Source organism: Drosophila biarmipes, chromosome 3R (assembly GCF_025231255.1).
Source record: "Drosophila biarmipes strain raj3 chromosome 3R, RU_DBia_V1.1, whole genome shotgun sequence".
Lineage (NCBI taxonomy): Eukaryota > Metazoa > Arthropoda > Insecta > Diptera > Drosophilidae > Drosophila > Drosophila biarmipes.
Genome location: NC_066616.1, coordinates 15,263,566 through 15,287,098, shown reverse-complemented (window position 1 = coordinate 15,287,098; position 23,533 = coordinate 15,263,566). Strand labels below are relative to the sequence as shown.

At 43.9% G+C, this 23,533-nt stretch overlaps 2 protein-coding genes across 2 annotated transcripts; one reads left to right on the top strand and one right to left on the bottom strand.

The window, feature by feature from the left end:
- The first annotated feature begins 1,125 nt into the window (after positions 1 to 1,125).
- LOC108031812 (uncharacterized) lies at positions 1,126 to 21,598 on the top strand. Its single transcript, XM_017105538.3, has 6 exons — positions 1,126 to 1,333; positions 1,523 to 1,985; positions 14,527 to 16,299; positions 16,374 to 16,613; positions 19,879 to 20,016; positions 20,083 to 21,598. The coding sequence occupies exons 3-6, from the start codon at positions 15,108 to 15,110 to the stop codon at positions 20,361 to 20,363; spliced, it is 1,851 nt and encodes a 616-aa protein (XP_016961027.1). The 5' UTR covers positions 1,126 to 1,333; positions 1,523 to 1,985; positions 14,527 to 15,107; the 3' UTR covers positions 20,364 to 21,598.
- On the bottom strand, positions 16,669 to 22,996 carry LOC108031813 (protein NASP homolog). Its single transcript, XM_017105540.2, has 5 exons — positions 22,821 to 22,996; positions 18,351 to 18,688; positions 17,652 to 18,256; positions 17,314 to 17,591; positions 16,669 to 17,257 (listed from the first exon to the last, which is right to left on the bottom strand). The coding sequence occupies exons 2-5, from the start codon at positions 18,665 to 18,667 to the stop codon at positions 16,976 to 16,978; spliced, it is 1,482 nt and encodes a 493-aa protein (XP_016961029.1). The 5' UTR covers positions 18,668 to 18,688; positions 22,821 to 22,996; the 3' UTR covers positions 16,669 to 16,975.
- Positions 22,997 to 23,533: the final 537 nt, after the last annotated feature.

The window sequence follows — 23,533 nt, the reverse complement described above, 5'->3', positions numbered from 1 at the left end:
AAAGATTTAAGCTTTTAAAGTGTGGGCATTTACGTTGGGGATATGACTTAAGTTATTTAATTTAGGATTAAGATACGTCATACATCCTCTTATATTGCTGGGTTAGGGGAAACCAGGCTGCGGACCCTACTGGGGTAATATTTAAGTGAAGCCATTATAGCAATAATTGCGCATACGACCCGTTGGTGCGCTGCGAGCATAAAGGATGGCTGAAGAGTGGCAAAAAAACAAGAGCGGCTTACACACACATAAACGGCAGGAGGCAGGTTAAATTTAAACCCAAAGAGCCAACAGGTTGCCCGAGCCATCTGTTTTGGCCTTCCATGTGGGCACACCTACACTTACACTCACTGGTGGGCAGACACAACACACACACTCGCAGAGGCAGACACCTCTGGCCATTTGATGCTCGCTTAGCTGCGTCCCACTCATAAACAAGCCACTCATTTGCAGCCAATGCCCAAGGGGTTAATCGCCCGAAACCCCCTACCTGCCCACGCCCCTGCCCCCTATTCAAGGCGTGAAATTGGCATGCAAATTTTATGATTTTTGGTCCGATTTAATAAAACCAAAAGGTACACAAGGAAAATAAAACGCGGTTTGTTTTTTCTCCTGTTTTACTATATTAAAACACATATTTTTATAAAAGATAATGCCATTTATTAGTCAAGATCCCAATTAATTTGTAATCAACCTATAAAGGCTTTTTTATAGCCGTGTTTCCTTAAAGTAAGAAGGTAAAACATAAATAAACATAAATAAAACCAAACAAATTTAATAATTTGTAACTCAATCTGCATAAATAAAACGTTGTCAGTGGGCATTTCAGTGATTTTTGTGGCATCCGACTCACCTTAAGTCCCTTCCGTACAAAACCGGAAATGAATCACGTCGCACAAAAACTGAAAATCCGAAAAAGGATAAAAAATAAGCGCGAATAAAATGCAAGCGGCAAACGACAGGAAGGCAAAGCAACAATTCGGCCATAAAGGCAGTCATGGAAATGCAGAAATCCACTCAAAAGCCCGAGTGCCAAGTGAAACTCACTCGAAAGGCCGAGCAAAAGCCGAAGGGGGGCTCGCACGGCGAGTCCTTTGGCGGAGTTCCTTCAGTCCGTCCTCGGCTTTCGAGTGTTATAGTCGCGAGTTCGGATCCAAAAAGGACACTGGGCGAGTGAGGAGCGTCCGAAGTGGTACCAACAACAAATGGCCTGCTATTATAACCAATGCTAGAAAGTGTTAGTGTTGTGCTCTCTTGATTTCAGCCAATTTCGCAGGCAGAAGCAGTGTTGTGTAATCCAGTGAAGTTGCACTTTTGATCGCCGCATCTCGGGGTATTCCATCCTATTCCATTCAATCTAGTGTTTTTCCTTGTGACACACTTTGTTAGTGTTGTTAGTTGACTTGGCCTAATGGCCTTGATGTCGCCAGCCAGGCGGAGTGACACGCCGACGGCGCTTACGCCCTCCCACAAAACGTTTGATGCCAATTAAAATGTATGTCCTTTGATGTTTCCTTTGCAGAATAAAAGAAAGAACCAGACACCAGCGAAATTAAAATCAAAAAAAGGAAAAATAATCTACTTAAGAGATAAATTGAGAAAAAAGGACCTCAATGAACGGTAAAAACAAGAGCTCCGAACGTAAGCGAAAGGCGAACCAAGTTTTGTAGCATACTTTTTTGGGTTTACGTCATGTTTGTCTACGCGAACCGCCATTTGTGCTTGTGTGCTTGAGTCCGCACACAAACACGCACACCACCATGTCGCCCGTGCCCGTGCTTGCGCCTGTGTCTGTGCCTGTGTTCCTGTGTTTGTGTTTGCATCGGTGTCTGTGTCTGTGAGCCAGAATGCATGCCAATCAGAATCCGAATCAGAGTCCTGAGTCCTGAATCCTGAATCATCGACTGTCCAAACATCGTGCACTGCTCTTGTCCGCCTGGGCTAATTAGTTGCAGGTGGCGTAGCAGGTCCTTGTGCCGTTTTACGTAAGTGTCCTCCCACATCCCACCTGCATTCCCCCATAAGTACCCAATTAATTTTAAATGCCACACACTCCCGCCTAACCAAGTGCCCTGCATTGTCTGTGTGCCGCCTACTTATCGAACCCCAAGCCATACTCTCGTGCATATCCTTACACATCCTTTCAAATCCGAAACCCACTTCATGTCCACTCAAATACAATTTTCTACACTCGAGCTTAATTGAGGAATGCTGAATTGAAATGCATGCACTTCTGTTTTAGAGGCTTTCTAAGCTAAGCAATTGGTATTCGCTTAAAATATTCGCTGTGGCATATTTGTTAATATTTATTTTGCTTCGTTAATGTGAAAAGTATAAGGACACCAGAAATATGTATAATTGAAAAAATATATAAGTACTCTGGGAAAGGTATATACCATTTTTACAATTTACGGTTTTATGATTTTAATTGCGAAATGTTTCATGGCCTTGCAGGACTTTTGTTTAAAAAATTGTTCCAGAACCCAAGCTGAGTGCCGTATGCTATTTTAATTAAATGCTGAGTGTGTGGGACTGTAATTTCCTTCACCTATTTATAAGCATGAATCTTTAAACGATTTCCGCCAGCACTTACCCCGATATCCCCGACATCTCCATTTCGTTTTGGCCTTTTCCGCTTCCTGTCAATCTGCAATCTGCGATGGGAGCGACATTAGCCCTCGACTCTAGAGGACTCTATAAATAAATGAGATAATACTGGTGGGTTGGGATTGGAGCAATGGCGATGGCATTTCCATGTCCTGCATGTCCTGCTGTCCCTGCTCCTCGAGCGAGGGATTACTCATACGTCGTTTAATATGAAAGTATAATTCGCTTTTTGTTGTGCCATGTCCGCCGTCTTCTGCCTTCTGTCTCCTGTCCCACGGACTTGGCCGCTGTGCGTGTGGCCAAGAGATATGGATACGGTGTCCCCCATCCGATCCTCCTGCTTTCCACGCCGCAGGGCACAAGGACCGCAATCAGCTAAGCAAACGCGTCAAATGCATGCATTTTCCACCAGCCGAGCGACAAGCTCTTAATAGAACAAGGAAAACGGCGGAAAGGGGACTCACCGATGTGGCCGATGCCCTGTAAGCGTAATGGAAAATGTTCATAACATTTTTAAATGGGCTGTTAAGAGCGGTAAAACAAAGATGAAGACCTTCGGTATTAATCTTCACTTATTGGTCTTAAGGTAGCTTGCACTGTTTACACAGATTCTCATATAAGCTTTAAACTTATACGAAATATGTTTCTCAATACTTAAGTCTAATAAAATAATTTTCTTTGACAAAATAATAAAATCTTCAATCTATACTAGTCTAGTTAAAGTGGATTTAACTATTAAAAGATTCTTAGTTTTAGGTGGATACTTTTATAATATAAACGTTTAATCGATTGTCCATAAAAAGTAGCTTAAAGCCATCCTAACACAGCAATATAATTTTAATTTATACAAGATATTACGTTTTTCCAGCAACTGTCTAAGGTTCTGACCCATTTTAAACGAAAATCCATATGTAGTAGGAAAATACCGACTAAAGTCATCAAAGCGTAAGCTGCCTATCATCCCGTTCCCTGGCTCAGACTTAATTAGTGATGCAGTCTGTTCTTTGTAGAGCATCCCATAAAGCTGAGTGCAAGCGCTGACAAGCGTGTTAATTTGTATAGGTTTGCGACGGATTCCGAGCTCAGTTGACACATGAGCAGCATTCGAGGGAAATGTGCACACAGAGTGATATAAGCATATTCATTTGTTGGCTTTCCAGGTCGCAAAATATTTACCCAGACATAACAATCCCCTGAGAGAGGTATCCAATAAACATTGCTATTCGATTGACGGAAGCTAAGCCCGTGTCGCAGATATGTTCGTCGAATAGTGATAACTTTGATTGGTAATCTCAACATTTCCACATTGAACATTTGAACGCCCGCGGGGCGGGGAGTTTCCGAGCAGGTGCAAGGACAACAATGCAATTCCCCCGTCACACCATCACTTCGATCTATCGGTAGGAACAGGCAATGTCAATCTGGCAGGGATGTCACATCGCCACCTGCCTCCTCCTCCACTTTCTCCCGGCTGAAAGTTTTCCAATGAAAAGGGAAAAAATCGAAGCGTTTGACATGTGACCAACATGTCAGGGGAGTTTCTCTTCTTCTGGCTTGTGTTTTTTTCCTCGGGGCATGTGGAAGGTATGCATTGAATGCAACCAGGTAGCCAGGTGGGAAACCACCTTAGACATCGAGCCAAGAATTTGCCAGATGCCTCACACTGACAAAATCCATTCTAATTGTAACGATTAAAAACTTTTGATGGAACCTATACCTTCCGAAACAACTATTTCATTTCGAAAAGAAGAATGGAACATTTATTGCTGATAAGTAAGCCATGGGCTTAGAACAACTTCCTTTTCACTTGTTTCTCAGAGATAAGTTCAAATAGGATTCATTTCCAGATGAGTTTAATTAGGAACCGTAGGAAACCTAAGGAAATGAGGAACCTTTCTGGGACTTCTCAAATCTTCCAAGTTTTTTCCCACTGTGCAAATGTCACTCTCCGCATTGTGTGTGGGTCGTGGATATGCCAGAACCTCTGGGGGAAAGCAGGGAATCTTTAGGTGGATACTCGCATATGGCCATCGGCAATGCTGCATGTCTGGGGGAGTGTGAGACCTGCATTGTGGCGCCACATCCCAAGGACCTGGGTCCTGGAGCACGTTGGACTGGCACTATTTGCCGACGGTCTCGGCCTCCTTTGTCAGCCATTGTTTGACTCGCCGGCCTTGTGCTCCATTTCACACAGTCGAGTGGCACGTCACAATATTTTATAGTTACACTGTGTTTCCCCTTGCTGCTAGCGTTTATTGTTCATTGTCATAAGTTGACTTTGTTTGGCAAAGTGTTGGCTTTTGCTTTATGTGCAGGCCGCGCTATAAATAAATTAGCCACAAATCAGCCTGTTTTAACGTGGCTAAGTGTATGTGTGTGGGGCAGTTATGGTATCCTAACTGTGGCCAGGCAGCATAAACAATCATTTCATGTTGGCAACTTTTGATTTATTACACAACGTTGTTATATGACAAGGAGCACAGTAACACAGTGACAAAGAACCGAAAACATGGCCTGTAATTGCTGTCAGCGGGGCTTCTTGGGTGGGTGGTGGCGCGTGGTGGGTGGTTTAGGCCATGGCCAAGTCAACAAAACGCTCCCCCCTTCTCTCTGGCCTTTTTAAGGCAACTTTTTCTACACGTTCTTAGAATGTATACGTATTAAAAATTTGGCAAGACATGCGACATTCTTAGCCCTAATTTGAGAGCACTCGCTGATGATAATAACAATGTTGAACTTTTCATTATGCAAAGTGAGCAAAGTGGCATTAATAATTCCGTGAAGAAGCAGAAGGCGAAGAACAGCCAAAGATAAAGACGTTAAAATATATGTGGGGGTAGGCATATACGAATATCAATTTGCCGTATTAAATTATGGCCATTCGAAGGCGAGGGTGTGGCTTTATGAAGGCCGAATATCTAAAAGATATCTAAAAGATATTTGACCTCGAGGTCAAAGTTCTGAGAACTTTTGTCGGTTCTCAAGAATGGAAAAGTCTACGTAATATTATAACATCCTTAAGCTCTTTCTAAGCATTTTAACATATTTCATTGCTAAAACTTAAAGTAAACACTAGATATTATAGTGTTTTAAAATAATATACTCGTATAAGGGACTTCAAAATAAAATAAATAATATATGTAATTTAATTTAAAATTTATTTAAAAAAAATGTAAAGTTCTAAGACTAGCTAAGCAAATTTTAGCCAACATCAGCTCATTATTAACTGACTTTATTACTGCAAAGTTTATTTAGCTGAATTTTTTTGAAATTTAGTGCCCAGAGAAAACTTTCCTGGATCTTTCTTTCTGTGTAAATGCTTTTTTGTTATTTTGGTTGAAAAGAAACTTTCGGGCGGTGTTCAATTGAAAGGCGCATTTGGAAAATTGGCAAAACAAGTGACTGAAATTCAATATGATACGTATATATATATTGGACTCTTTGGTGGATACCAGAGGAAACTTTCCGTTCGACAGGCGGCTTGAAAAATGAGCGCAAACAGTTCCTGACCTGCGTGGCAATATTGGCTGGCCAAGGGCTCCCAGGACTCGCAGGACTTGATAAATGGCCTGATTTGACTTTCGACTCGTAAACACAAACACACACAGACACTCGCACCCACTTGACGACGAACAAACAAACAAACAAACCCTCGAACAGTCGGCCAGTTGGTTATCTTAAATGCTACAAGTGCTTTGGAAATTGATTGAGAATTGATTGTCTCGAGTTTGGATTTCAGGCTCTTCGCACCATTTCCCCCATCTGATCCGTATCCAAATGCGAGTCCGTATCGAGCGTATTGAATAATGCAGCCAGAGCAAATAACAAATGTGTACATGCACATATAGTCGGCGCGTATACGCCCCGTTGACGGGCAAATAAGCACCGTTTCCACGCAAACGGCTTAAATATTTAATTAAATTTCGTTTGGCTTTCGTGCGGAATGAGCTAATTGCTGCAAATGGTGTGCTATTTAAAATTAAATTGTTTCCAACAGAGGTTAATGGCTATTTATAATGACCAAGGATGCGGGCGATGACAAAATCCATTAACAATTCATCACTCCAGACAAGCTTTAGGTATTCATAATATTTTCCACTGTCTAGCCTTGAATTGTTTCTGAAAGGTTATTGCGTAAATATAAATAAACTATTTAAATCCCTTTAAATAAAATTTGGAGAAGCAAGCACTGTTCATTTAAAATATTTTTCAATGAACGAAAGAAGCTTTGTTCTTATTATTATTTAAATGAAAAATCGATGTTTCAACGCATTGATATTTTGTTAAAATATTAATTTTTTCTTTTGCTGTATCGCTTTGATATTAACTATGGCTTCGAAAATAAATATTTACAACATTGTTGCTCTTCTGTATTCAGGGAAAATGGCTTAATACCTGCAAAAAAAGAGCTTCTGTGCAAAAAAAGGAAATCCGCGAAACCCTCTCCTGGGAGTTCAATTAAGTTCTTTCATATGGACAGGTCCATCGATTTGTTCTGCCTGGCAAACCGCAACTCCTGGCTATTAAATAATTAAGGCTTGACGTCAATGCAGTGCTCACGCACGCCCCAACGAGCAGTCCTTATAGAGGCTATATGTGATATATGTTTGTACAGACCCCTGGGACATGCAAATGTTTCGCTGATGTTTCCACTTGATTTGCTGCCAAACGAATGCCCACAAAAATAAAACCAAAGCAGTTAAATGACACACGCATCAGAGGAGCCCATTCTCAGGACCTGCCCCCTTTCATTTTGGGAATTTCGCCATTTTGGAATGCATTCAAGTGCACTGAAATGTCAGGGTGAGCTGTCAGGACATGACTCCGAGTTATGACTTGCACCTCAACAAGTTGGACGCATTATGCAAATATATTCAACCCAAGGAGTCGTTTAATTGTTGTCTCAGAGGAAAACTTTCAATTGCAAAGTTGATTTGTTTTACGGCCGACGGACATGCGAAAGTTAGAAAGGAAATTGCAGCTTACGGATAGATCGATATTTGGCGACTACAAAGTAGTTTCCCTCTTCTTAAAGCAACTGCTGCCAGAACAATTTGTCCTAAAAAGTCTTTGCCTTGACCCAAGCAAGTCAAAAGTCTTGAAATCTCGTAAAAAAGTTCCCCTCCTGTAAACACACACATTTCACAAAAACAAAAGATGAGCTCACAACTACAAGCCGGATTAAATGGTAATCCCATAAATAAATCTGCTACAATTGTCATGCCAATGGGTTAGAATGGCAAATTGTTAAATTTGCTGTAAGAATATAGAATTTGGAATATGAAATGAAGTACGAAGGACATAGAACATGTATAATATACATTGTGTACGCAAAAGAATACGCTCATATGGAGCAAAACGACACTTTCTCTTTTCTTGCGAGAGGAAAAATATGAATATTAATGCCTTTACACTCGTTCAATAAACATGGTAAGCCATTCATATTCATGTCGGACACGTACACCCACATTTGCATATTCAAAGTCAGTGGCGATGGGAAAAATGGGGAGTAAATCAAATCACAGGATATTAGGATTAAGCGGGCAACATGGCGTATGCGCAATTTTATACGCTGGGTTCATATGTCACTTTTTGTTTAAGTTGATTTTTTGGCTTGAGGAAAATGTTATTATATTTTAATTTTCATGAAAAGTTCCCGTATTGAATTTTTATAAACCCTAAACGTCAAATAGTCGTTTAGCTGATAAAGGGGAAAGGTCCTTAGGGAAGGGGAACTGAAAATGGTAAGTGGCTAACCACATACTTAGCAGTAAGTACTTTCGAGGAGTGGGCGTGTCGGCCAGAGTGTTGCCATGGGCGTTGTCGCAGGACAATTCATATTTCATGGGATTAAGGTCCTAAGTCAACTGCGAAATTGCTTGCCGCCATCGATTTTCCGGCGATGAAAATGAGGAAAAAGCCGAGCAGGGAAAACAAAATTTCTGCTGCATCATTTTCTGGCTGAAATATTTATATTCAATTTGACATTTTCGAGCGGCTTGGCCTTGGACGAAAACTCGCTAGGAAACTTGCTGTGCAAAGTTGGCCGTCAGCTAATCCTGTCCAGACTGCCAAATACGGGCGGAATGCCAGTTTAAAAAAGATTCTGTTCAAAGTTTAAAAACACATTTCAGTTATCTGCCATTGCTTAGCTTCTAAGAGGATGTATTTATTTCCCAAACTAAAGAAGATTAAAGCGTGATTTAAAAAAATAGGGTTTTTATAAAATGTTTGTTTATTATATAATAATAAAATACATTTTAGGGAATAATGATTGCGTATTGATCTTTGCTTTTTAAGAAGTTGTAGTTATTTTCCTTTGACAGGTAGCTTTTATTTAATAGTCTTGTAAAGGAATGTGTATCGATCTTTTCTTTTAAAAATTTTACTTTTCCTTTGAAATGGGTCGCTGGCATCTCTGCCGAATAGGTGCCAACAACAACAGCTCGCAGGACACGCCCCGGGGCGGGTCAGAGCCACGCCCACTCCTGCCAAGTTTTTTATACAGATGAGTGTGGGTGCTGACACGACGATGCCGCTGCCAAGCTGTCTTGGCATGTCTTGACGATTGCCCCATAAATTTTTTAGATTGACCCGAATAGCAGAAGCCTTTGACATCATCGCAGGCAGCAGCTCTTTCCTTTTTCTCTATTTTTTATCAACCCCCCTCCCGTATTGACAAAACTATTTCCCGGAGTTGAGAAAAAGTTGAAAAGTTCGCCTTCGAATGGGGCTTGGGGTTCATACCTTGACCTGCCCCGCGTATCCTTGAACTGTAATGAGCTTGGCACTGTCGCCGGGTCCTGAGCTCCTCCTTATCGGCTTTGGCTGGGAAACACACTCGAGAGAGGGGGAAAGCTGGAGAAAGTACGACTTCCGGTGGAGCAAGCAATATGAATTCAATTTATGTATTTTCGCCGCTCATAAAAATGCTCTCGTTAAGCAAAGTTTGGCAAACTTTACGACTTTGGCCTTGAGATTGCAGGCATCCCAGACAGGCGGTGAAAAATCGCCGGGAAAATGTAATCTAGCAGGCGCCCCGAAAGTTATAAATAACCAGGGGGCGAAACGGGGGGCAGGATAAGTGTCAGATTGCCGGCAGGCTGCGTCCTTGAATGCATTTACCTAGTGAAAGTGGAGCTAAAGAGCCACGGGCAATTGGCCAAATCTCGGCCAGAAAAACTGGGCCACTGTGAGTTGGGAATTGCCAAAACTAATCCTGGCCGCTGACAAATGCATATACGTTTATGTATCGCAATAATGCAGCCTGCAATTAGTGAGGGATTTCGCAGGGCTCCCGCACTTTGTAACCTCGGCCGCCACTTGAATAAATTAAATGCCGACCTTTAGCAGATCCCGACACTGTTTATATGGGGTCGTGCATGAAATTTCATATTAATATGGGGCATGTGTGGCCGCACTTGCGTTCTGTGCTGCACGATGGCATTTCACTAAATTAACTGCCTTTATCTAGTTTTTCTCCAGGCTGACAACCCATTAATTTGGCGGAAGTGTTGGGTTTCTGTGTCATTTGAGCCCCTGGCACACGAAACGATGTCGGCGGAACGCAGACCAACTGGTAATGGCCAGGGCTATATAGTATATTCGGTATAAATGGTATGGTGTAGGTCTGTGCGGCGGGGAATGAATTAATGACAATGCCAGGAACAAAGATATCTAAGTGGTAGTTTTCCCCCGTTATTATATAAATGCTTTTGGCCCTAAGTGTAATGAATTGTGATGGGAATTTTCATTATTAAGAGGGTCTTAATTGAAAATTCTGGGGTTAGACTAACCCCTGAACTTAAATGTAATTCAATTTTCCACCACAGATAGCTTTTTGGTAAAGGGTTTATTGATCAAAATGATAATCCATTGAAAGTTCTTTTTATATTGTTTAGATAATATAAAACTTTTTCATTTTTTTATAATCTGCCTGATAGAAAACCATTTTAAAGCTTTTAATCACTCAAACTTTTCCCCGGTGAAAACCCCCTCACTCGTATTCAATTTAACGCCTTTTCGGCAATCTTAGCCTCATGTGCCCCCGGAAAAACGGATTCGCACTCTCCCGTGGTGAGATTTATGTGCATAATTAGCAAGAAATTGCATAAGATTAGTTTTAATTAGTTGGAGCAACTTTTGGGCAAAGAACGTGGTTCTGCTGCTCGGCCAAAAATACTAAATAAATAAGTTGCCAGCACTCGGTCGTTGCCAGAAGCCAAGAAAATTCTGGGGACCACCCTGCATCCGGATCCGGAACTCGGATCCGCTGCGTGAGCAGCACGGATTATTCCACTCTTTGGCGAAAGTGCAAGGAGCCGCCTGCAAAGGAAATAAACAAAAACTTTTTCACTCGACGCCCCAAAAAGCAGGCAACGATTTCTTACCCGCGGTTGGCTCTTCAGGCTCTCCACCAGAGATGCCTGAATTTATTGCGGAAATCTATTGTTGTTACACTCCAAGCTGGAGAATTTATTACATAGAAAACATAAAAAGAAAATACTGCTTAAAGTTTATAGTGCAGTATATCATAAAATAAGTGACAAACAGCAGTCACAAAAAAAGTTATGGGTAAAAATAATTAATAAGTATTTAAACAAGTACTGTGAATTTGTTTGTTGATTTGGTTAGTATTTAATACTAATATTACCAGAAATATGTGTTTGTGTATTTTGTTGTTGTGAAAACAACTATTAGTGCTTAAATTGACACAATAGATTATTAGGAATATCAGAAGATTTACTTAAATCTATTCAATATTTTTAACCTATTTTAAACATTATATCAAAATCACTAGTTTATTTAATATCATATGTGATATATTTTCAGAGGTATATAGAATAATTAGGTATCTGTATTAAACCGTTCGTAAAAGGACAGTTCTTCGAGGACATTGGCATCTCTCTTCTGGCCATATCCTTGGACCTTTCCTCTCCCGAGCAGCAAATGTTCGTGCATTATTTTTCATTTGCGTTGCGTCATTTGTACAACGGAGCTACTGACGAAGGAGCAGGAGTTCCTGGCCAGAAGCCACTGTCTGCTCGGACGGCTGATTTACGGTGACCCCTTTCGGGAGGAGCACTCCGCTCCGCCAGCTGTTGCACCCCGTCCTCCGCCGTAGTCGATTGCCAAGGCGACCGCAAACGTTGCCCGGGCAACTACAATAACAATTCCGACTTTAAGCTGCCACATATGGTAGGTACATTGCGTACCCGCAATCGAGTGCTGCTTTTAATTGCCAGCATAAAAAATAAAGACGTTTGGAGTCCCATACCAATTGTTGCTCGCGAAAGCGGCATTAAAGTTTCAGTTACGGTCGGTCAGTGAAAGGTTTTTAAAAGAAAAATCCTTAAAGAGCTTGTGTTCAGAAAATGTATAAATTATAATGTATACCAAAAGTTTTGATAAAGTAAATGTGTGCTTAGTTATTGCCATTATTCCGTGCTTAGTAAATGGATAATGAAAAATATAACAATTGGCAAAGTTTTCCCATTAAACAAATGCATCTAAAATATTTTAATAAAGTCCCGAAGGACTCATCACTCTCTTTGTTGCCTTTCCCGCCATTTGAGCTAAGCCTGGCTGTGTGGATAGATATAATGCACAGCGAACTTTAAAGCCAATACGCGCTTTATGGGAAACTTTCGACAGTGGGCAAACATTTGCCAAGTTTTGCAGCTCTTCTAGGGGCTGACTCCTTACTCGTCCTTTAGTCGTTAGAAGTGTAAACAGTGCCTCAGTTTGCCCGCAACTATATAGCGACTACGGAAACTATAGCCCGCTTTTGTGGCGAACTCCACACACCCATACTCACTCGCGTACCAAGCATCCTTTCGCTCGCTTGAAGGATTCGCATTTGGCCGCTGCACTTTTCGCCAACTTTTGTAAAGCACTCACGTACACACGACGTTGCATGTGTGCAAGTGGAACGTGCTGGCTGCCAATTGTGTTGCGTAAGTGTGCGGCATCGGGGACACTGCACTGCGAGAAAATTCAGTCGAGTTTGTAACTTAAAAAATATTTAAAAAAAAACGGTTCAACCAGGAGTTGAGCTCAGATGGAGCTAGATTTGACAGATATACTCAAAAACCATTTAAATAAATTCCCTTTTATCTAGAGCAGTAAGGGGATTTTATAAAATAATCGTTAATTATAAAATGTAGATTTTAAAAACCTAAGTTGCTTCAAAAATTCTATTGCTTACTTTAGAATCATATATTTCATATAATATCATATCATGGCATCCTTTTTTCCCGTGTGGCCAGTTTCCAGACAGAAGACTGTGAAAGGAAGTGCTGAACCGACTGTCAAGTGGGCAACTCATGGTGTAATCAAATTACTCCCGTGCCTGCACCCGCCAAGCAGAATCTGATCCCTGGCCTTCCTGCTCACCGGGGTCATCACGCGTGTTAATTAATTCCAGATGCTCCGTGGCCTGACCCACTGACCAAACCGACGTTAGGAGGCGCGTGTGTGCCTGCCGATCAATTATGCTAACGAGGGCTAGCAACAGTGTCGTCTGCCAGCCTGTCTCTCATTTCGTTTGCATTAAAAATTAAACAAACTTGTGCAAATGTGAAGTGGTATGACGGCAGGAGCACGTGCCTAGCGACTAAAATCCGGCCAGGTGATCTGGGCTCAGGTGGATAACCTGTAAACGACTTTAACTTCTGGAAAAAAACATATACCTCCTCCAAAAAAAACAGCTATACTATCTTTATTAATTTCGGATAGCTTTTTCCATGTTTTTATTTTTTCATTAAATAATATATTGCTTTCAAAAAAGCATGCTAATCTGGGATTAAATATTAAATGCTTATCAGCGCGCATCCAGAAATCATTTTAAAGCCACAAATGTGTGCAAATAATTGCTTTTGCAGCCATGTTTAACTTGATTTAATTAAATTCAGAGAGCAATTTCCACTGACCAAACCTGGCGCAAATTGTCCTAATTCCCCGGCACAAAGCAAATGAAAATGTTGAATCAAAATTAGAATTCACGCAGGCCGCAAAGCAAAGACAATCCGAGAAGCTGACCACAGAAGAGTGCCACCAGGAGGGCCAGTACCACCAGATGTGGCCGGCCGGCGAGCTGGGAAACTGGGTGAAAGTGCGGTTTAACCTCGGGCCGCATAAACATCCGCATGTGAGTGGCGGTGCTAACCCCTATCTAACATTACACCTGCTGCACTTTGGCAAGAGGCCGGGCACAAGGAGCAAATTGAATTTGCCACGGGGCGGATGCGGAATGTGGGTGGGCGGGCCAGCAGTCGGGGCCGAGCCACCGGATATCCGCCGGGCGCCCTGGCCGCCTCATGTAATATGCAACAGCCCTTCTGCCGTACTCTTCCGCCGTGCTGTCCTTCCGCTTGCCGGTCCTGCGGCCGGATCCAGGTCGCACCGCACACAATTGAATACTTGGCCATTTCATACGACGCCCGAATTCAAATTCGGCTGAATATTTACCACCAGGAGTGGCCAACTATGAAGTTGGATTAGATTAGGACCGCGGCGGGGGGTCATGTCTATTAGGAATATTAAATGCAATTTGGGTTTATATTCGCGAGAACTGCAAAACAATTGTAAGCTGAAAATTAAATTAAATTATAATTTCAATTTGCTCTGCCCGGCTTTAGTGTCCTTATACCAGGGCTTTGAAAAGGTGAATAAATAAAAGGTATTGTGGATTATACTGATTAAAATCTACAAACATTTTTAATTTCGTTTTAGTACTAGAGTTTAGAACAAATTGCACCCTAGTTTCTCTTGCACTTCAGATCGTGCTGTTTGTGATCGCAATCCGCACTTTGCTGTAGATATAATCCTTTCTGTCCCATCTTGAACTCGACTCTCTATCGATTCTCCTTCAAACTCATGTTGTACATTTGTTTTCTTCTACTTTCTTTCTTTTTATAGCTTCAAGCTAAGCAAAAACGTAGTAACTGAACAAAAGAAAAGCAACAAAAATCAAAAGTCCAAATCAAATCAAAACAAGACAAACATAAATGTAAATTGGTATGCAAGTAAACTAAACAAGAGTTGCCGATGCAACAGCAACAACTACAGTTCAAACAGATAAAACAACATCTACAACATCAACAACAGCAAGTAACCAAACAACAAACAACAAACAACCAAACAACAACAAACAAGAACAGAGTTACAGCAACAAGAACAACAACCGCTGCTAGTAGATCATAAACTTAACAAAACGTACAACATTTATGTAATATTTACAATTTTTGTCGAGGCACCCAAGCAAAGTAACATTTTGCAACGTAGACTCTTAGGCGTCGCACACAAAAAACCAAGAACACAACAGCAACATCTGCAACATCTGCAACATCTGCAACACCAGCAACATCAGCAACCAGAGCAACATACAACATCCATCCGAAACCAAACAAGCAACCATCCAACAATCCACCATCGCCACCACCACGAACCACATGAGCCTGAACAAGATCAAGAAGCGGGACGCGAGCGACTTATGACTGATGCGCTCCAAGGGCAACGTCGGCGTCGGCGTGGGCGTTCCCGTCGGCGTCGCCGTCGGCAGCGGCAGCCGGTACAAGGTGACGGCCCGCTGCGTGCCCGAAGTGAGCATCACGTCGCCGACGACTGCATCCGGCGCCATCCAGCCCAAGCACTTTGCCCTGCTCCGCAGTCGCTCGCAACCGTCGCCGCCGACGTCTAACAGCCTTTTCTCCACGCCAGGCGGGGCCACTCTGGTCGAGGAGGAGGATTTCAGCTTGGCCAGCGGCAGCGGTACAGCGGCCAAGAGCGTGCTCCAGCGCCAGCTGGCCACCACCGTTCAGCAGGAGTCGGAACCGGATCTGGAGCATTCGGCGCAGGAGCAGCACAACAAGTTGCCCGAACCGGCGGAGCCGCCCAACGAGCTCACTCCGCTGGTGGAAGAGCCCGACTCCGTGGTGCCAACCACTTCTAGTCATCGCTACAGTCACAACTCCAAGACCACGCGCTCCTGGCCGGTCATCTACCGCAATCCTCACCACTGCGACTACGAGGCCTTGTACGTGCAACAGCAGCAGCAGCAACAGCAGAGCTTTAAGCAGAACTGCTACTCCAATCAGTTCAAGCAGTCCATCGTCTACTCCAGCAGCAATGAGGAGTTGCCCGGCGGAGAGCCTCCGGTAGCCTCCAGTTCCGCCGAGAACCGTCAGACCACGTGCTACTACTTCGCACCCAGCCGGCACAATAGCATTTATGAGCACCCCTCCTCGGTGGTCGGGGGATCCCTGCAGTTCGATAATCCAACCACCACAGCGGCTGCGGCGGCGGCCGTCGAGAGCTTGAGGCGGAGCAACAGCATCCTGTTGCGCCAGAACAGCTGCGCCAAGGTCATCCAGCGTCGGGGCAGCGGCAGCGGTTCACCCACCTCCCTGGGCTCCCAGATGGAGGGACTGGGCATGGGCATGGGTGGCGGAGGAGCCGGCAGCGCATGCTGCTCCAGCTGCTGCATGGGCCCGCCTCCGGTGCTCTTTCTGTTCGTCACTCTGCTGATGACCACCAGTGCCACGGCCATGCTGTGCGCCGCCATCATGACCGACCACTGGGAGCATGTCACGTGGGACCGCAACAGCCTCGATCGCTACTCGAATCGGTCGGGACTGCACCTGGAGTGGCTGCTCGACGACCAGGTGGCCATGCTCAAGCCGGACAAGAGGGGTAAAGCCAATAACGCGGATTAAGTTAAGATTTGCTGTGCAGAATGACTCACTGTTTCACTTTTTCTCCTGTAGCCGATCATCGCTTCCGGCGCGACTCCGTGTTCCTGGTGCCCATGCATGGCGGTATCTGGACGCTGTGCATCGATCTGCCTATCCAGCAGCTGCAGGAACTGCGGCGCAATCCCAAGTTCCCGCGCGGTGCTCCGCCATGTGTCAACTACCTGGCCGGCTCCATGGAGAACGCCCGCGGCGAGGAGCAGCGCAACGACTGGCAGCACAGTGAGTCACAGGTCACTCTGCAGCCGCATCTGAGTACGTATCCTGGGGCAGTCCGAATGTGAATCCCACTCCAGATCCACCACCGATATAACTTTCTTGGGGAAATACCCCGTATTTATTGTTTACACTTTTGCCTTCGTTCTTCGATTTTTTTGTTTAATACAAAACATTATTTTATGTACGCACTTAGCACTAATTGTGATTGTAAACTTACAGACTTACAGAGAATTTTGGTAGAAAACAGCAAACAAATAGCATAAATAGTATCGAGAAATAGAACAGCTGAATGGTGTTGAATGCGTGTGAATGGGTGTTTAAGTAGCTGATGTGTGGGGTGTGTGTGTTGTGGGCATGGTTGTGAGTGGGTGTGCCACTGGGCAACTGGAATGTCCCCCCTAGACGGCGGCCCGCTTGGCCGGCGAGCATAGGGCCTCGGCCTCCGAGCTGGGCTCCTCGGGCTTCTTGCGCTTGATCAAGTGTGTGATGTCTGTGGGCTTGGCGGAACTGCTGCTGATGGCCGACGAGGAGGCCGAGGCCGAAGCGGCTTTGGAGGATGACGACGAGGAGCTGGCAGCACCATTGGCTGACGACGAAGACGAGGAGGAGGCAGCAGCTGCATCGCCACTGCTCATTGGCTTGATATAGCTGTCCAGGGCAGCTCGAACCTCAGCAATGGTCTGAAAGTAAAACAGAATGAGTATCAGATGTTCTAAAGGTACACAAAGTATGTTACCTGGGCCTGCATCTCTTCAATCTCCTGTATCTTGGCCAGAATCTCCTGCTTGGTTTCCTCCAGATCAAGCATATTGTTCCTGTCGCGCTCGCTAGGCTCGTCCTTGGCCTTGATCTCTGCGATTTCTTCCTCGATTAATGTGCTCGATTGTCGTAGGGCTGTGGCGCCCTCCTTGTTCAGTTGCTGCATCAGATAGGTCAGCCCGATCTTGTAGTGCAACTCGGCCAAAGCCCTTCGGTTCTGTGTAGGCAGCTCGCCATGAATTTTCAGTGCTTTCTCTGCAATAAAATATGACCATTAGTAAGGCTACTGAATACTGAATTGAATTGGGAACACACCATAATCCTCGCGTGCTGCCTCGAGTATGCCGTTCTCAAACTCAATGTTGGCCAGTTCCGTCTGAACCTCAGCCAAGTAGGGGAGTCCACTCAGGCCCTGGCGCGTGAAGATCTGGGCAGCCGCCTCCAGAATCTCCCAGGCCAATTGCAGACTTCCGCTAACTCCCTCCTCCTCTTCTGGCTCCTCCTCTCCCGTGCCTCCTGCTCCGTTGGAGCAACTAGCTGTGACTTCACCATTCGATGTGCTCGGTCGCTCGTCATCGTTGACGGCAGTTGCTCCACCGCCATTGCTACTGCTAACCTCATCCACGCCGGTGGGAGCCTTCTTCGACTGCTTGTCATCGGCCTGAGCTTGCTCGGCTTCCCCGGTAGAGTCGGCCTCATCGGATCCCTCCTTAATGGTCTCCAGCTCTTTGCCGTTTGTGCTGCTCGCTCCGTTGGCGGCCTCCTTGCTCTCCTTTTTCTCTTCCTTCTTGTCCTCGCCATCCTCGGCGCCTTCTTCTTCATCGTCGTCCATGTCTTCGTCATCGTCATCGGCAGCCTCATCAGGCACGTCGATCACTTTGTTTTCATCCAGGGCCATGGCAATGAGTGCCTTGGCATAGCTGCAATTAAGTCAAAAGATTATGGTGGTTTATAAATTTAAGGAATTAAATGTTTGTATAGAATTTTGTAAAATAAGAGATTCGCCATACTCACAGCAACAAGGGCTGTCCCAGCTCATCGGCCAGCTCCCCGTAGACTTCCTCGTACAGCTGGCACACCTGGCTCAGCTCGTCGGCCGCCTCGTCGTAACTCTTCACCAGGAAGTTGCGCGATCCCTGGCTGAACAGCTCCTTGCCCTTTAGTATTTTCTCAGCACGTTCCTGTTCGCTTTTCCCGGATCCCTCGGTGGACACAGCCGGAACGGTGTCTGGCGTTGTGTCAGCAGCCACGGGCTCCACGGCAACTGTCTTGCTCGGTGATGACACATCGGCGGCGGCCGTTGTGACGATGGCTTCGGCTTCAGCAGACATTTTAAGCGGTTATAAAAATAGCTATGAAAGAGGGGTAAATTAACAATTAGTTTAAACAGAACAATCAAACCAGTTTCAGAGTCTAGCGTAGCACATATTTTAACTTAGTCGTGGTCCAGCTTTCTTTTATTTTGTCTTCACTCTCCTAATTTTACTAATTTGATATACCCTACTATCATCCCCTCGTTCCACACCCCTATCTCCCTAGTAGGTTGAGCCCTAGACGTCACTTTCGATGTATGTAGAAGACCACGAATATGCATTATTTTTCTAAAAATTGCTTGTACATTCTATTTTTACGCACCAGCACAAGCTTTAAGCACTCTCGGCCGCCGCCACCCGATTCACCTTGATTCATTTCACTTGGCTTAAAATTTTAGCTCCAAGCTGTCGCACATTTCACAAGTCTTTACCGCAAATCCCATTTGCAGCAGCTCAAAGATGTGGGTGCCCGCAAGTCCCCGGAGCATATCAGATAAAAAGAACAAAGGCGAAAGCCAGGCGCCAACGATTCCCGGGAGCGGAGACACGGAGAGTCCTTGTACCGTCTATATAAAGCAATTACAACAGCAGCTAACCGAGCTTGCCTCCGGTTTTCTATATTGTCAATACTGGTCTGTGTAGGTCTCCAGCTCCCCGAAGATGAAACACGTCCGTGTCGAGAGTTGCTTGCTCATGGCAGTAAACCCCAGGCGGGGGATCGGGTTTCAATGGTGTCTTTCCAATGTGGGTCATGCCCCATCCTCTCCTGGCTGCGTTCTAAAAATTGCAATTGGCATTTTGCTGAACTTTTTATGGTGTTCCTGTGGAACCGAACCCATGCACCCACACATGCGATTTAATTGCTGTGGTGCCATTGGGTAATTGGTTTTACAGTTGCCCAGATTGTGAGCGGAAATTGGAGAACTGGGCTGAACCACAATGAATTTACGGGCGGCCATGGCAATGCGATTAAGCTTGTACCTGGACGGGCAAATCCACAAAAGCCACTTTGAGCTGGCTGAAAGGATGCATTTGTAGGTCTTGTTTCATAGTCGATGCACATTTTTAGATACAATTGTACATTTTTACAGATCATTTATCATTCAAACGCTTTTGCTTGCCTTTCCTCATCCTACAAAACCCTGTAAAATAGTCCTTGTCATAACTCTTTAACTTGTCCTTTATCTGATAATATTTTATGGGGAATGTAAATCTGTGGTTTCCCTTAGGAATGCAAAATCTCTCCATATCCTGCTCATTGGTCTGCCTCATTATCCTGGGCAGTGCTGCTCTCGTGGGAGCCTTTGGCGTGTGCCAGCGCCAAATCAGCGCCATTCTGATCACAGGGGTGATGTATTTACTGGCGGGTGAGTTTAATTATCGTAAAATATACTCGCAAATCGGCGTTCTGATAAAGATTTATAATCCAACAGCTCTCTTTGCCCTGTTCACGCTGATGATCATCCACTTCAAGCGGCAGCAGGGACGTCCCATGCTGGACAGCGACTACGATGGCACCGTGGACGGGATAGTTGCGCGACCAGGAGGCGTTGCCATCATGGCCAAGCCGCTGCTGGGCGCGCGCATCTTCCTCACCTCGTGGAGCCTGGACTTGGGCTGGGGCGGGGTGGTGCTTTGCGCCATCACCTCGGTGCTGTGGATCTTGCTTTCCAAGATCATGCGCTACAACCCCTTCTCGGCGCTCATGATTTAGCTAAACGCCTTGCCGCTCGGCGTCTACGGAGCCAGCTACGGAAGTCTGGGCAGCTGTGAGAGCTACGGCAGCTACGGGAGCACCCATACCCACAGCGGCACCAGTAGTGGCGGCAGCTCCAGTTTCCTCCTGGCGGCGGTCTCGTCGACGCGGCAAGCGGAGCACCGGGGCAAGGGCAAATACATCCTGTAGGTCATGCCCTGACCCCTCCTCGCTTTCAAACTAACCGGATTTTCGACCTTACTCAACTTATTTGGGACAGTCTTTCGAGGGTACTTGTAATATTTTTAGAATGTTTCTAATTTGGAAAATGTTTTTGTAATGCTTGCAATGCTAAAGTATTTACGTAAATACCCTCGCAAGCACATCCCCTTATCCTGTGTAAACCCCACATTAATTAACTATGTTGGAAACGTACCAAACTAAAAAACTCAATTGCCTTGTTCTTTATATATACACACACAACTTATACAACCTAAACTTATACTTATTCTGATTGTACGGTGTACTCAACTTATCTTAACTTATCTTAGCCCAATTGTAAATTCAATTTACACGATCTCTTTACAAGTAAACTTTTTTGTATACATTCGATTTGACTCTAGTTCTACACGACTCTAAACACCCCACTAATCCTAGCTGAAATGTGAGACATTTATACACACGAAACGAGCGAAATGGGACTCTGAATCCCCCGGAGGCTTTGGCTTTAAAGTGCTTTCTAGTAACAGTTCGCTTGCCTAGCGTTTATCCAGCCCAAAAATAGTATATTGGGGTGACAGTTGCTTAAAATTAGACTAACTAACTGGAGATATGGACGCAATTAGCTGACCGAAAGGTGGAAAGTAAAACTAACTGAAGTGCTTGCGATATTTAAAAACCAAAATACTTGGAGGGGATGAAATCATGAGATGCATCAGCTGAAGCTTAGTTTTCCCAATGCATAGCCCGCCATCCAGTTGGTTTAGAAGAATTTTAGGGCTTGTCATGACATCAGCAGCAAAATGAATTGTAGAACTTTACGAGTGCTCTAGAGCTGTATGTAATGAGATCATTTAGTGCTTTAGAACAAATGGTTTACAAAACGTATTGTACTTGTATAGAAGCCACCACAAACCGAACAAAATGCTAACGTATAAAAATGTATTTTTATGCAAACGCTTTGCCTTAAAACAAACAAAACAAGAACAACTTATTTAAATACAAGAAGATAATTTCTTTAAAAAGTTTACAAACTGTGTGTTTTTATATATCCGGCAGCAGTAAGTATTTTTTTCAGGTGATACTATCTTTAAATTGAAATGCCTTTTGTGTAAAAACCAATGTGATCTATAAATAACCCATGGACATACATTTATGAAATTCCATTTAGCTTTCAATTCTGTAAAAATTGTATTGCGAATTTCTGGCAGACGGGAGGGTTCATTAACATTTGCAGAGCTGCTGTGGAAACAAATTAAGCAAACATGCAAATGAACTCGCAAAAAAATTGGCGTGAAAACGCGACACTTTCGCGAGCTTTTGCTCGAGAAGCAGAGACAACGCGAAAGGGAGAGCGAGGATCATTAGCAAAGATAAGGAAAAACACAGCTGGCCAAAGGAAAATGCAGAGGAAAAGCACCGAGCGGGTGTTTTGTTTTCGCGCGCTCAAAACAATTACAAAATTCACACATTGCCTCGGCGGCCCAGCAACAAATTGCGATTACAAAACAACGTAAAAAGGTTCATTCACCTGTGTGTGCGTTGTGTCTGTTTCGCGCTTTTACGTGTTTATGCGTAGGCAAAAGTCGTGAAAGAGGGAAGAGCCGTACAATTCACGAAGATTACTTTTAGAATTATCTTTGGCAGTAATTTAAGCTTGCTTAATGGTTTTATTTTTAAAATAGAAATATATGCCTTCAATCTTAAAGAAGGATTTAAAATTTAATTCTTAGTTATTTTATTCTAATTTAAAAATAGAATTGTTCTTGTTATGTTTGTTGACAGCTACTTATGTATTTTCTTTGTGGACCCATAATGTTTTCAGTAATAACTTGTATAACTCCATATAAAAAAGTTAATCATTTGTTTTTGTTTATTTGCAAAAACGCGATCAAAAGGAATGTCGCATAAACGCTTTGCAAAAAATACGTGCGAGTGTATGTGATAGCCCGCCATTCGCCCGCGCCAACGAACACAAACACACAATCACGTACGCCGACACCAACACCGGCACAGCGCAATTGGCCATTTAGTTAGCGCAAATAACCACGGCACGTTTCGCATATTTATAGCGAAACAGAAATTGCGACAATTAATTAATGTTTAGCACAAACAACATAGCCCAGAGCAACATCAACAACACAAAAAACGGGCGTTAAAAACGAAATTCGCAAATTCGCGTGTCGCTGTTTTGGCTGCGGCAGTGTGCGTGTGCCTGCATCGGCATCTAACTGTAAAAATCGAGCTTAAACTTACTTGATCCTCGATTTCGGGTACTGCTCTCCAAGCAATGGGCAGTAAAATCAGTTGATTGTCGTTAAAAGTACCAATTTTATCAATGTAAAACCAGGCAAATGCAAAATATTCGCCAATAAAAATTACAGATCCCGCGAAATGCTGAAGAAATAGCGACAGTGTGACCGCACGTCGGTCACTTCAATATGCCGTTCGGCACGAAAAATATACTGCAAAAAATACTACATTTCAAGTTGGGAGGTGCCAACTCGACTGCAGTGCCAATAGCCAGCGCACTATAAAGTATACATTTTGTATTGTTGAATTGCTACATTTTAAATTTAACTGGAATATAAGTAATATGTTATTTGTTACCCCCTAATGTCGATTTAAAGGTAAAAAACAATGAAAATACAACAAGGAGCTTAACAAGTTTTCTCTCATCCTAGTATTATTATTTATTGGTAACAAAAATAATTAAGTGTTTTTTCAAGTAAATACAACAGCCTGTGCTAAACATCAACTTCTTTGAGTTCTTTCAACTTCGTACAGAGAAATATATTTTTAACTTTAAGGATAAATATAGTTTCTTACCAATTCGTCACTGCACGAAATGCAGGAAAGCCAGTGTGAACGCTCGCAACCGCTCCTGCGCTGATGCGATAATTAGCGGCGGTGTGAACGCCGCTTAAGGTATACAGTCGATAGTCTCTCGCACCCCAAGTATCCCCATA